A 15,341-nucleotide genomic window follows, 5' to 3' on the forward strand; every position below is an offset into this window, starting at 1 on the left:
CAGTACTGAGACCTCTGGCTCACCTTCCACAATGGAGACGACAACCCAGCAGGAGACCAGCTCTTCCCCAGTTTCCACGCAAACCACTGGCACGCCAGCCACCTCATCAGCTTTCATGTCCACAGGCCAAACTTCAGAGGTGACCACTTCTTTGCCTGCCACTACTGGGACCACTGGCGTTTCAACAACATTCGAAACGACTGGAGCCACCTCCACCCTAGTCACAGAAACGTCTGAGCAAACCACAGCTCAAGCTAGTACTTCTGCCCCAGCAACCTCTGAGGGAACCAGCTCAACAGCAGTCAGTACTGAGACCTCTGGCTCACCTTCCACAATGGAGACGACAACCCAGCAGGAGACCAGCTCTTCCCCAGTTTCCACGCAAACCACTGGCACGCCAGCCACCTCATCAGCTTTCATGTCCACAGGCCAAACTTCAGAGGTGACCACTTCTTTGCCTGCCACTACTGGGACCACTGGCGTTTCAACAACATTCGAAACGACTGGAGCCACCTCCACCCTAGTCACAGAAACGTCTGAGCAAACCACAGCTCAAGCTAGTACTTCTGCCCCAGCAACCTCTGAGGGAACCAGCTCAACAGCAGTCAGTACTGAGACCTCTGGCTCACCTTCCACAATGGAGACGACAACCCAGCAGGAGACCAGCTCTTCCCCAGTTTCCACGCAAACCACTGGCACGCCAGCCACCTCATCAGCTTTCATGTCCACAGGCCAAACTTCAGAGGTGACCACTTCTTTGCCTGCCACTACTGGGACCACTGGCGTTTCAACAACATTCGAAACGACTGGAGCCACCTCCACCCTAGTCACAGAAACGTCTGAGCAAACCACAGCTCAAGCTAGTACTTCTGCCCCAGCAACCTCTGAGGGAACCAGCTCAACAGCAGTCAGTACTGAGACCTCTGGCTCACCTTCCACAATGGAGACGACAACCCAGCAGGAGACCAGCTCTTCCCCAGTTTCCACGCAAACCACTGGCACGCCAGCCACCTCATCAGCTTTCATGTCCACAGGCCAAACTTCAGAGGTGACCACTTCTTTGCCTGCCACTACTGGGACCACTGGCGTTTCAACAACATTCGAAACGACTGGAGCCACCTCCACCCTAGTCACAGAAACGTCTGAGCAAACCACAGCTCAAGCTAGTACTTCTGCCCCAGCAACCTCTGAGGGAACCAGCTCAACAGCAGTCAGTACTGAGACCTCTGGCTCACCTTCCACAATGGAGACGACAACCCAGCAGGAGACCAGCTCTTCCCCAGTTTCCACGCAAACCACTGGCACGCCAGCCACCTCATCAGCTTTCATGTCCACAGGCCAAACTTCAGAGGTGACCACTTCTTTGCCTGCCACTACTGGGACCACTGGCGTTTCAACAACATTCGAAACGACTGGAGCCACCTCCACCCTAGTCACAGAAACGTCTGAGCAAACCACAGCTCAAGCTAGTACTTCTGCCCCAGCAACCTCTGAGGGAACCAGCTCAACAGCAGTCAGTACTGAGACCTCTGGCTCACCTTCCACAATGGAGACGACAACCCAGCAGGAGACCAGCTCTTCCCCAGTTTCCACGCAAACCACTGGCACGCCAGCCACCTCATCAGCTTTCATGTCCACAGGCCAAACTTCAGAGGTGACCACTTCTTTGCCTGCCACTACTGGGACCACTGGCGTTTCAACAACATTCGAAACGACTGGAGCCACCTCCACCCTAGTCACAGAAACGTCTGAGCAAACCACAGCTCAAGCTAGTACTTCTGCCCCAGCAACCTCTGAGGGAACCAGCTCAACAGCAGTCAGTACTGAGACCTCTGGCTCACCTTCCACAATGGAGACGACAACCCAGCAGGAGACCAGCTCTTCCCCAGTTTCCACGCAAACCACTGGCACGCCAGCCACCTCATCAGCTTTCATGTCCACAGGCCAAACTTCAGAGGTGACCACTTCTTTGCCTGCCACTACTGGGACCACTGGCGTTTCAACAACATTCGAAACGACTGGAGCCACCTCCACCCTAGTCACAGAAACGTCTGAGCAAACCACAGCTCAAGCTAGTACTTCTGCCCCAGCAACCTCTGAGGGAACCAGCTCAACAGCAGTCAGTACTGAGACCTCTGGCTCACCTTCCACAATGGAGACGACAACCCAGCAGGAGACCAGCTCTTCCCCAGTTTCCACGCAAACCACTGGCACGCCAGCCACCTCATCAGCTTTCATGTCCACAGGCCAAACTTCAGAGGTGACCACTTCTTTGCCTGCCACTACTGGGACCACTGGCGTTTCAACAACATTCGAAACGACTGGAGCCACCTCCACCCTAGTCACAGAAACGTCTGAGCAAACCACAGCTCAAGCTAGTACTTCTGCCCCAGCAACCTCTGAGGGAACCAGCTCAACAGCAGTCAGTACTGAGACCTCTGGCTCACCTTCCACAATGGAGACGACAACCCAGCAGGAGACCAGCTCTTCCCCAGTTTCCACGCAAACCACTGGCACGCCAGCCACCTCATCAGCTTTCATGTCCACAGGCCAAACTTCAGAGGTGACCACTTCTTTGCCTGCCACTACTGGGACCACTGGCGTTTCAACAACATTCGAAACGACTGGAGCCACCTCCACCCTAGTCACAGAAACGTCTGAGCAAACCACAGCTCAAGCTAGTACTTCTGCCCCAGCAACCTCTGAGGGAACCAGCTCAACAGCAGTCAGTACTGAGACCTCTGGCTCACCTTCCACAATGGAGACGACAACCCAGCAGGAGACCAGCTCTTCCCCAGTTTCCACGCAAACCACTGGCACGCCAGCCACCTCATCAGCTTTCATGTCCACAGGCCAAACTTCAGAGGTGACCACTTCTTTGCCTGCCACTACTGGGACCACTGGCGTTTCAACAACATTCGAAACGACTGGAGCCACCTCCACCCTAGTCACAGAAACGTCTGAGCAAACCACAGCTCAAGCTAGTACTTCTGCCCCAGCAACCTCTGAGGGAACCAGCTCAACAGCAGTCAGTACTGAGACCTCTGGCTCACCTTCCACAATGGAGACGACAACCCAGCAGGAGACCAGCTCTTCCCCAGTTTCCACGCAAACCACTGGCACGCCAGCCACCTCATCAGCTTTCATGTCCACAGGCCAAACTTCAGAGGTGACCACTTCTTTGCCTGCCACTACTGGGACCACTGGCGTTTCAACAACATTCGAAACGACTGGAGCCACCTCCACCCTAGTCACAGAAACGTCTGAGCAAACCACAGCTCAAGCTAGTACTTCTGCCCCAGCAACCTCTGAGGGAACCAGCTCAACAGCAGTCAGTACTGAGACCTCTGGCTCACCTTCCACAATGGAGACGACAACCCAGCAGGAGACCAGCTCTTCCCCAGTTTCCACGCAAACCACTGGCACGCCAGCCACCTCATCAGCTTTCATGTCCACAGGCCAAACTTCAGAGGTGACCACTTCTTTGCCTGCCACTACTGGGACCACTGGCGTTTCAACAACATTCGAAACGACTGGAGCCACCTCCACCCTAGTCACAGAAACGTCTGAGCAAACCACAGCTCAAGCTAGTACTTCTGCCCCAGCAACCTCTGAGGGAACCAGCTCAACAGCAGTCAGTACTGAGACCTCTGGCTCACCTTCCACAATGGAGACGACAACCCAGCAGGAGACCAGCTCTTCCCCAGTTTCCACGCAAACCACTGGCACGCCAGCCACCTCATCAGCTTTCATGTCCACAGGCCAAACTTCAGAGGTGACCACTTCTTTGCCTGCCACTACTGGGACCACTGGCGTTTCAACAACATTCGAAACGACTGGAGCCACCTCCACCCTAGTCACAGAAACGTCTGAGCAAACCACAGCTCAAGCTAGTACTTCTGCCCCAGCAACCTCTGAGGGAACCAGCTCAACAGCAGTCAGTACTGAGACCTCTGGCTCACCTTCCACAATGGAGACGACAACCCAGCAGGAGACCAGCTCTTCCCCAGTTTCCACGCAAACCACTGGCACGCCAGCCACCTCATCAGCTTTCATGTCCACAGGCCAAACTTCAGAGGTGACCACTTCTTTGCCTGCCACTACTGGGACCACTGGCGTTTCAACAACATTCGAAACGACTGGAGCCACCTCCACCCTAGTCACAGAAACGTCTGAGCAAACCACAGCTCAAGCTAGTACTTCTGCCCCAGCAACCTCTGAGGGAACCAGCTCAACAGCAGTCAGTACTGAGACCTCTGGCTCACCTTCCACAATGGAGACGACAACCCAGCAGGAGACCAGCTCTTCCCCAGTTTCCACGCAAACCACTGGCACGCCAGCCACCTCATCAGCTTTCATGTCCACAGGCCAAACTTCAGAGGTGACCACTTCTTTGCCTGCCACTACTGGGACCACTGGCGTTTCAACAACATTCGAAACGACTGGAGCCACCTCCACCCTAGTCACAGAAACGTCTGAGCAAACCACAGCTCAAGCTAGTACTTCTGCCCCAGCAACCTCTGAGGGAACCAGCTCAACAGCAGTCAGTACTGAGACCTCTGGCTCACCTTCCACAATGGAGACGACAACCCAGCAGGAGACCAGCTCTTCCCCAGTTTCCACGCAAACCACTGGCACGCCAGCCACCTCATCAGCTTTCATGTCCACAGGCCAAACTTCAGAGGTGACCACTTCTTTGCCTGCCACTACTGGGACCACTGGCGTTTCAACAACATTCGAAACGACTGGAGCCACCTCCACCCTAGTCACAGAAACGTCTGAGCAAACCACAGCTCAAGCTAGTACTTCTGCCCCAGCAACCTCTGAGGGAACCAGCTCAACAGCAGTCAGTACTGAGACCTCTGGCTCACCTTCCACAATGGAGACGACAACCCAGCAGGAGACCAGCTCTTCCCCAGTTTCCACGCAAACCACTGGCACGCCAGCCACCTCATCAGCTTTCATGTCCACAGGCCAAACTTCAGAGGTGACCACTTCTTTGCCTGCCACTACTGGGACCACTGGCGTTTCAACAACATTCGAAACGACTGGAGCCACCTCCACCCTAGTCACAGAAACGTCTGAGCAAACCACAGCTCAAGCTAGTACTTCTGCCCCAGCAACCTCTGAGGGAACCAGCTCAACAGCAGTCAGTACTGAGACCTCTGGCTCACCTTCCACAATGGAGACGACAACCCAGCAGGAGACCAGCTCTTCCCCAGTTTCCACGCAAACCACTGGCACGCCAGCCACCTCATCAGCTTTCATGTCCACAGGCCAAACTTCAGAGGTGACCACTTCTTTGCCTGCCACTACTGGGACCACTGGCGTTTCAACAACATTCGAAACGACTGGAGCCACCTCCACCCTAGTCACAGAAACGTCTGAGCAAACCACAGCTCAAGCTAGTACTTCTGCCCCAGCAACCTCTGAGGGAACCAGCTCAACAGCAGTCAGTACTGAGACCTCTGGCTCACCTTCCACAATGGAGACGACAACCCAGCAGGAGACCAGCTCTTCCCCAGTTTCCACGCAAACCACTGGCACGCCAGCCACCTCATCAGCTTTCATGTCCACAGGCCAAACTTCAGAGGTGACCACTTCTTTGCCTGCCACTACTGGGACCACTGGCGTTTCAACAACATTCGAAACGACTGGAGCCACCTCCACCCTAGTCACAGAAACGTCTGAGCAAACCACAGCTCAAGCTAGTACTTCTGCCCCAGCAACCTCTGAGGGAACCAGCTCAACAGCAGTCAGTACTGAGACCTCTGGCTCACCTTCCACAATGGAGACGACAACCCAGCAGGAGACCAGCTCTTCCCCAGTTTCCACGCAAACCACTGGCACGCCAGCCACCTCATCAGCTTTCATGTCCACAGGCCAAACTTCAGAGGTGACCACTTCTTTGCCTGCCACTACTGGGACCACTGGCGTTTCAACAACATTCGAAACGACTGGAGCCACCTCCACCCTAGTCACAGAAACGTCTGAGCAAACCACAGCTCAAGCTAGTACTTCTGCCCCAGCAACCTCTGAGGGAACCAGCTCAACAGCAGTCAGTACTGAGACCTCTGGCTCACCTTCCACAATGGAGACGACAACCCAGCAGGAGACCAGCTCTTCCCCAGTTTCCACGCAAACCACTGGCACGCCAGCCACCTCATCAGCTTTCATGTCCACAGGCCAAACTTCAGAGGTGACCACTTCTTTGCCTGCCACTACTGGGACCACTGGCGTTTCAACAACATTCGAAACGACTGGAGCCACCTCCACCCTAGTCACAGAAACGTCTGAGCAAACCACAGCTCAAGCTAGTACTTCTGCCCCAGCAACCTCTGAGGGAACCAGTTCAACAGCAGTCAGTACTGAGACCTCTGGCTCACCTTCCACAATGGAGACGACAACCCAGCAGGAGACCAGCTCTTCCCCAGTTTCCACGCAAACCACTGGCACGCCAGCCACCTCATCAGCTTTCTTGTCCACAGGCCAAACTTCAGAGGTGACCACTTCTGAGACATCTGGCTCACCTTCCACAATAGAGACGACAACCCAGCAGGTGACCAGCTCTTCCCCAGTATCATCTGGGATCCTGACAGGGTCAACATCACGGGTTACCACTTCATCTCCTGTCAGCTCTGAGGGGACCAGCTCTGCTACAGTCAGTCCTCAGACATCTGCCCCAACCTCAGTAATAACAGGGACAACTTCACAATTGACCACTTCTGTGGATGCTTCCACAGCTTCCACTATTATTTCCTCAGTGCCAGTATTTACAGGAAGTACCTCAGCCCCAGTCACTAGCTCATCTGAGTCTACCACAGTTACTTCATCTTCCTTCAGCTCTGAGGGGACAACCTCACCCTCAACATCCACCTCAGATGTAACAGTGTCACAAATGACCAGCTCTTCCCCAGTCACAATGCCGATAACTGGTGGGACACCACAAACTTCACAGGCGACCTCGTCTTCGGCTTCAACCACAGGACCTAGTAGTTCTGCTCCCTCAGTGACACCATTGACAGGAAGCACATTCTCACAAGAGACCACCTCTTCCCCAGTCATCACTCAGACAACTGGTGGGCCACATTCAACCACACCTTCGGTGTCCACAGAGCCAACGTCACAGGCAAGCACTTCTACGACTGCTACCCTTGGCACTGTATCGACATTAGCAACGACCGGCCGCACCTCCAGCGCAGTCACAGATGTTTCACAGCCAACCACAGCCCAACACAGCACATCCCCATCAACATCTGAAGTGACCAGCTCAGTGCCAGTTAGTGCCCAAACCTCAGCCTCACCTCCCACCAGCTCCACACAAACCACCGGAACGGCAACGGCAACCACAGGAGCAACTCCACAGACAACCGCATCCTCTGTTGCCACGACAGAGACCAGTTCTTCCCCAGTGACCACACAACAGACCAACTCTTCTCCATTCACAGCACACACAACTGATAGGGTTACTACAACCACACCTTCAACATCAACCATTACTTCACCATTAACTTCTGAACTGTCAGCAACTACAACCACAGGAGCAACTCCACAGACAACCACTGTCTCTGTTGCCACGACAGGGACCAGTTCGTCCCCGGTCACAACCCACACAACTGACAGGGTGACTTCAACCACTACAGCCACACCTCAAACATCAACCATTACTTCGCCAGTCACTTCTGAACCGTCAACAACTACAACCACAGGAGCAACTCCACAGACAACCACTGTCTCTGTTGCCACGACAGGGACCAGTTCGTCCCCTGTCACAACCCACACAACTGACAGGGTGACTTTAACCACTACAACCACACCTCCAACATCAACCATTACTTCGCCAGTCACTTCTGAACCGTCAACAACTACAACCACAGGAGCAACTCCACAGACAACCACTGTCTCTGTTGCCACGACAGGGACCAGTTTGTCCCCGGTCACAACCCACACAACTGACAGGGTGACTTCAACCACTACAACCACACCTCCAACATCAACCATTACTTCGCCAGTCACTTCAAAACCATCAACCACTCCTTCATGCACAGAAGAAGAATGCCGGTGTAATGGTCAACCATGCTCTTATAACTCTACACTTGGACGTTGTCAATGTGTCTGTGATCCTGAGCTCTTCTATGGAGATTTCTGCCAGTATGGCTTCAATGAAACCGTTGCGAATTTGAGTGAGTGCTACGTGTGCCTGTCATTGTTTTTAATTCATCACAATTCTTTCTGTTCTATCATTAGTGACAATACAGTTCGTTTGCTTGCTTAAATTTTTTTCAATTCATATTTCTCACAGATGTAAGTGGCATTCCTCCAAGAATGGCAAATATTTCCCTTCGAATTATGAACATTGATTTCGACGCTTTGTCAATCCAAGAAAAGGAGAATCTTACACAAATTGTGCAGAATCAGGTTTGCATTGTTACTCTGTTTTTGCTCCTGGATATAGTGTCTACTGTTTAGTAGCCCTACAGTAGTTACTGTTCATAATAGTTATGCTGATAGTATTTCTGTCATCCATTGTAATTCATGTTTACTCTTCATCTCGAAGCTTACACCTCTGTTCAGAAGAGCTGATCCTCAGAGCTTCAAGGACTTCACAGTGACAAGACTAAGGTCAGTTTTTCTATTCAATGCCACTTTGCCAGCTTTGAATGTCACCCCATGTCTTTGAATGCAAGTCTCTCATTGTTGTCAATGTTGTCCATTCTATGTTTTATCCAGAAAAGGGAGCGTAATAGCAGATGGTGTAGGACAGTACACCTATATGAACAGTGAAATGCAAATAGATTTTCTTAATGAAAAGTTGGAATCTGTACTAGACAACATCTTACATGAGCCAGATGCTTTCCAAAACTTGATTGAAGCTCTTGGAAACAAGTCAATCGACGATCCAAAACTCGAAATGGCAGCTATTGAAATTAACAGTAAGTAAAGCAATTAACCCTTTTTAACAACTTAATAGCACATAATATTTTCTGACAGTTATTTGTCTATTTATGTGTCCAAGGCACTCTTCCTGTGCAAAAATATTAAAAAGCCTTTATTAAAACATGGCTATTAAGTTTAAAAACATGGGAGCAGAGACCCACGCGTATCGGCACAAGCCTCGTCCTGAAGGCTTGTGCCGATACGCGTGGGTCTCTTCTCCCATGTTTTTAAACTTAATAGCCATGTTTTAATAAAGGCTTTTTGGTAACACTTTATTTTAGGGATACATCATTAACACTTATACATACAATGTTCCTGTATAAGTAACTTGTAAGGCATGTACAAAGCGAAATCAAACATTTGTTAGGCATGTATTCGCAAATGTCTTGTTCATGCACAATAAGGGATTTATTACCACTTTAACCTTCGTAAGGACCTAGTAGGCCTTAGCATTTGCTTAGTACATGCCTTACAAGGTACTTATGCAGGCATTAACATTGTATGTATTAGTGCTAATAGATGTATCCCTAAAATAAAGTGTTACCGGCTTTTTAATATTTTTGCACAAGAAGAGTGCCTTGGACTCCCTTTTTTTGACAAGATATTGTTTTTCCCCAACACCAAAAGATTTTTTCTCAACAATTCCCTGAGCACTTCGGATTTTCTCTTCACTTGGTTGTTTTATGTGTCTGTGTTCCCGACAAATGTTTACTTACAAATGTCCTCTCCATTGCAGACATAAACGATCTGAAGCCATACGTGAGTTGCAGCATAGCTTTTAACAACTACTCTGCAGAGATTATCAATGGAAGCTGGATGTGTATGGGGTATTGTTACGATGACCATGATTACTGCAATAAGCATGGAGAGTGCCTTAACACGATTAAGGGACCAATTTGCCAGTAAGTATTTTAAGTGTTAAGCTATTGTAATTGTTGGTGGGGTAGGACAGACACATTGTTGAGTGTTCAAAGTATTTAAGAGGTATTTATTTAAAAATCTAATTATTACATGGGGGAGAGTAGAGTATTTGCTGAGAAATATGTAGGCCTACCAATGATGTAGGCTATGTGAAGATCCTCATTCAATCACGTCACCTTAGTCAAAAGATGTCTATGACTCGAAATTCAAAATGGCGCACATGGAGAAGATCCACTTAATTCATGAATGAAAAGCCAGTCATAATGAATAATAACAAATTGATGTTGGTGATAAATACTCATGAAGAAAAATGACATTTGTGAATGAGCAGCATACATTTAGGAAATAAACTACTAAAAATGACGTAGGCCTACTCTAACTTCAGAAACTACTGGTTGCCTAAAATCTAAAATTATCACCATAAATACACCGTACTTTTTCCCAACTCTAGGTGCTATGAGTCTTTCCTCGATGTATACTATGGGCCACAGTGTGACCTGTATCGGCGAGGAGCAGGCTTTTATGGCGTGCTTTTTGGAAGTCTGGTAGCGTTCCTCCTCCTGTTCATTGTTCTCATTGTAGTCATAATAACGGTACACAGAAACCGTGGCAAATCATGGTAAGTTTGAGTCCTGATTTGAGGTCAATTCAGTTTTTGCTTCGTGGCTAGATTTTCTTAAACTTTGCTGTATTATGTTACTGGTTACATATCCTAAAACGTATAGGCATATCCCAAAACCAATACAATCTAGTATGCATACAAAATGTCAGCAGTTAACAAGTTAACAAGCAGTTAACAACAACAAATCCTGCAATATGCAATGACTGCATTGGATTGAATACCGTACTTTTGTTTCTGCACCAAAGGTTTTTGGACAGGAGGCTCAGAACATTTGAAACCTTCGATGAAGACTTCTTTGACTTTTCAAACAGAGGTAAGCACTTTTTTTCCCGCCATCTTGATGCACTAATCTCACAACTTTTTGTGCCTCTTCATATTAACTAACATAAAGAGACACTTTTTATATATGTACATACAAAGTTACTATGTGGCTTTCTGGTTAACAGGACCTCTAAGAAATTTGCTGCTTCGACTCAGAGGAAGACAAGCGGACATTTTCAGTGTTGAAAACAGCGTATCTGTGGTAGATGAAAGTTTGCCTGGGACATTCAGACCACGACTAGATATGGTAGACCCATCAGTTAGTGTAAGTACCCAACTACAGTATGCTAGCTCATCAAATAACATTATCTTCTGTTAGCCTAAAATATTATTGCAGTGATAAACATTAGGCCTAGTTCAACATAGTGTGTGTGTGTGTGTGTGTGTGTGTGTGTGTGTGTGTGTGTGTGTGTGTGTGTGTGTGTGTGTGTGTGTGTGTGTGTGTGTGTGTGTGTGTGTGTCATAGTGTATAGGTGATATAGGTGTATAGGTGAGAGCCTGTGAAAAAACGTTTGACTTATATGACAGTATAGTTTGCCATACATGTACTCATCCTAAATCAGTTTGATTCTATGTGGTACCAACTTTTTGTCTCCCATTGTGTCCAGATGAGGGTGAGACGGCCAGATGTGATACTGCCTCCAAACTAGAGCTCCAGGATCAAAACGGATGTGAAGAACATTGCCTGAAACCGTGCTGCCTAAAGACATCTCCATCCAGCTACACAACATCAGCATTCCTTCCGACATTGTTTATTTATACAGTATATGGATCTGGGGTCCGTATCTCGAAAGCGCCTTTGCTAACGACGGTAGCAACGTCCTTCGTAAGAGCGACTCAACTCTCTCTCGACAGCGACGCTCACCACTAAATCCAAGGGAATGGTAAAACGGTCTTAAGACGGTCTACTCTTAAGACGTTTAGCAACGACAAGAATCGAGAAATGGACCCCTGCTTTAGAACAAAACAAAACAGTTGTTGACACCGGTCATGAAGACACCAAAACATAACACACCAAGCCAACAGCACTACTTTATTCTCACACCACACACAGGTGTTAATTTACTGATGCACTTTCTGCAACTTTATTTAACTTCCAATGGCACTAAATCTCTGACTGCAAGATATTCAATTGACGTGTTGCTGCAGCAGGACCCAAATAGGAGGCTGTACATTCATAGTCTCTTTTAATTATTAAAGGGTCAAGTATTTATATGTTTTATACACAACAGAATACAATGTTTTATAGAATGTGATTCCTTTGCAGGACATTGAAATGTTTTTGATGATGCACTTTAAAAGCCTGTGTTACTCTCACAATCCTCCAACCATAATTGTTCTTGCATTCGGATATTCACTAGATTAATGTGAATGGGAGTCTAAAATGCACCTATAGGCTACAAATGATGGTATATATTTTATTTTGACATTATTTAATGTATTATTTCAAATCCTGCATACATTCCAAAACTCTATGTAGTCGTCTGGAATGTTCTTGAAACTCCCCAGAATCTAACAGTCGTGTTTTAAACAACATTATTGGATTTATTTAGTTTCATTTCATTGTAAGGGGTGTCTATTTTATTGTGTTTTTCTTTTCCTTTTTAAATATGTGTTTCATGTCTGTATTTTTTGTTATAAGGTCTGGATATTACATGTATGATTGTGAATATTATTTAATAAAAAATGCATTTTTTTTTGCAATAAAATGCTTCAAAATAAACACCAGAACCAGAATGTATGATTGTATAGGGGTAGTATAAGTAGAGTAGCAGACCCCTACTTTATTAATGTCGAAGGAAATTTGGAAATTAAGAAATGAGTGTCTTGTGCTATGAAGGTTTTAAAAAACCTCACACTTCTGCGCCCTCTGTGTTTCTTTTATCGCCTAAGTGCCCTCGTGTTTAGCAAATGTGTCCACATTAAGGTTTTTGGCTAAGGTTTCGTCTCACACTTCCTCACTTCATTTGGACCCTGATGATGGTTTTCTCCCCTCTGTTTGATATTGAAGTCGCTGAAAATGAGTGAATAGGCTATGACAGTGATGGTTCATTTGTCTTCATCACACAAATCAGTGAGGTTGTTTTGTTAAGAAACATTATTAGAGTTTTGCACCTAGCTTAACAGGTGACAAATTGGGAAATACTGTTTATCTTACTGTGCTATGTCACTTCAGAAAATGTTATTTGCCGCAGTTCTTTTGAAGTAATATAGATAAAATATGAATATAGATAGAAAATAGTATACATATAGGCCAAGCACATTGTTAATTATGTGTATGTGAACTATTACGCTCCAACTATATGTATACTTGCATATTTGTTGCACTTATATGTGATTGACAGTGGGCCACTCACAACACACCTGACCTCCAGTTGTGTCCTCCTGAATAGACTACTGCAGGACACTAGCCTGATTATCATCGACTTTCAAATCTTTTCGAGACTTGGCCTGACCCAGAACAAAGGCTAGCAATTATCATTTCCCAAACAGCATGGTTGATAGGCCTCCCTAGGTTTGCTACTAGCTGACTGGTGTCAGACAAAGTGGGTGGAGTTCCCGCTTTTTTGAGAAATCAGAAATGATATTTACATTGCTCTTGGCCTGACTATGAGCAACGCCGAAGGTGTTGTGTCACTAGGAGGGCGTGGCCTGGCGTCTATTCATGAATAGACTCCTGCAGGACACAAACATTAAGCAAGAGAAAATGTGAGAACTGACCACGTGGAATAACTGGCTGTATGGGTATACACACATGATTTATTTAAAGGGTTCATTACCTCTTTGGCATTCCCAGTCAACCTTAGCTATGCAAGTAGAGAACGTGTGGCAAACAGCCCAGATCTTCCCCACTTCCTGGTTCAGTAGCGCTACACTGCCAATAGATGGCAGAAAGCTCACAAGTCAAGTCAAGTCAAGTCAAGTTGGTTTTATTGTCAATTTCTTTACATGCGCTGGTCAGGCAAAGAATTGAAATTACGTTTCTTACTTTCCCATGCAGCCAGACATAGTGTGCATTCCAATATGCAACCTTGCGTCCTTCACTTGTGCTTGTGGCCTCGCCCCGCCTCCTGACCCCTCCTCCGTGGAGAAAACAAATACGTTTTCCCACTGTCAGCCTTGCCAAAACAACTTTTGGAAGACAATTGAGAAAATGACTTTACAATTGAGATTTTGCAAGATATTGAAACACAATGCTGTCAGTAATGTCATCATGACATATTACTTACTGGTACGAGGCCACAAGCACAAGTGGATGCCACAAGGTCGCATATGGAACGCACCCATAGACTCTAGGTTCTAGAGTCTAGACTCACAAGGAGCGAAAGAAGACGATTGTGTGTCGCGTAGGCAGGCCTAGGCCTACTCTGGACAACTATTCCAAAACACTGCTGCCTTGGGGGATTGGGGTCGGGAAATAGCAGCAATGATAAATCTCACCCTGGAATCTCACTGGAAATAGTTTTATGTCCACCGTCCACCACACAAAATGGCATTAAGCTAGGCTTCTAAATTAAAATTAAAATCCCTCATCCAGATTTTCAAACAGTAGGCTAGCCCACATAGGTCTAGTTCCCCTTACCCGTAGTCTATACCAGTTTTTCCCAACCTTTTTTGTCCTGCGTACCCCCTAAGCAATTTTTTCATACGATGAGTACCCCCTCACCCTCATTCATGCTCTGTTCCTCTATCCCAATGTGACTACACTCAATATATTTGTTATAATTATATTTTTCTACGCACCCCCTGAGGTTTGCTCGTGTACCCCTAGTGGTACACGTACCCCTGGTTGGGGAACACTGGTCTATACTGTCCATCACCTTAAAATGTCTGTGTTGTAATGCGCTCAAAAATATTGCCACTAGATGGAGCTGATAGACCACACAGTTTTCGCTTCAACCTCTGGTAGAGGTACCCTGACGCTCTGTTCACACTGTCAAGTAACATGGAAGACCAGTGGTGTAGTCCACGAAGAACGCAGGTATACGCAGTATACCCACTTCAAAATATCAGGGATTTCAGTAAACCCACCCAGAATTGATTGATCCATTATTAAGAACAGCACACAAATACTATAGGCTATACAGTATACCCACTTCAAAAAATCCTCAAATATACAGTAGCCTATACTCACTACAAAAAAATAGACTACACCACTGTGGGAGACCTACCTACCTAAGGTGAAGAAAACGTTCTCCTCATCATATTGTATTATGTATAGGTTAATTATGATTGAATAATGTAATAATTTGCATTGTTGTTGCATTGATTGTCCCCCTTCCCAAAGGTGGAAACTCCTGAATGTGAAGGAAGGTAGTCCTGCAGGTTACCCGTGTGCTATTGAGAATGGGGGAGGGATGTGACAACAAGAAGAAACAAAGATGCTGAGCATACGCACAAGGTAAGCTTCCCATTTTCTCAAGCTAGTCGACACCCCATCTCCTCATTTGTCGTGTGCAAATAGAGACACTGGTAAACTGGTGTTGGTCAAATGATACTGTGAATGAGGAAGGGGGTGTAAAGTGCATCTACAAAATGC

The 15,341-nt window shown here is 47.1% G+C and overlaps 1 protein-coding gene across 1 annotated transcript; it reads left to right on the plus strand.

Moving 5' to 3' along the window:
- The first annotated feature begins 6,922 nt into the window (after positions 1–6,922).
- Positions 6,923–12,477, plus strand: LOC134463470 (mucin-5AC). Its single transcript, XM_063216667.1, has 9 exons — positions 6,923–8,183; positions 8,303–8,418; positions 8,558–8,622; positions 8,731–8,933; positions 9,674–9,839; positions 10,310–10,477; positions 10,726–10,793; positions 10,927–11,066; positions 11,410–12,477. Exons 1-9 carry the CDS (start codon positions 6,923–6,925, stop codon positions 11,449–11,451), a joined length of 2,229 nt encoding a protein of 742 aa, XP_063072737.1. The 3' UTR covers positions 11,452–12,477.
- The last annotated feature ends 2,864 nt before the right edge of the window (positions 12,478–15,341 follow it).

This window comes from Engraulis encrasicolus, chromosome 14, assembly GCF_034702125.1.
Source record: "Engraulis encrasicolus isolate BLACKSEA-1 chromosome 14, IST_EnEncr_1.0, whole genome shotgun sequence".
Classification (NCBI taxonomy): domain Eukaryota; kingdom Metazoa; phylum Chordata; class Actinopteri; order Clupeiformes; family Engraulidae; genus Engraulis; species Engraulis encrasicolus.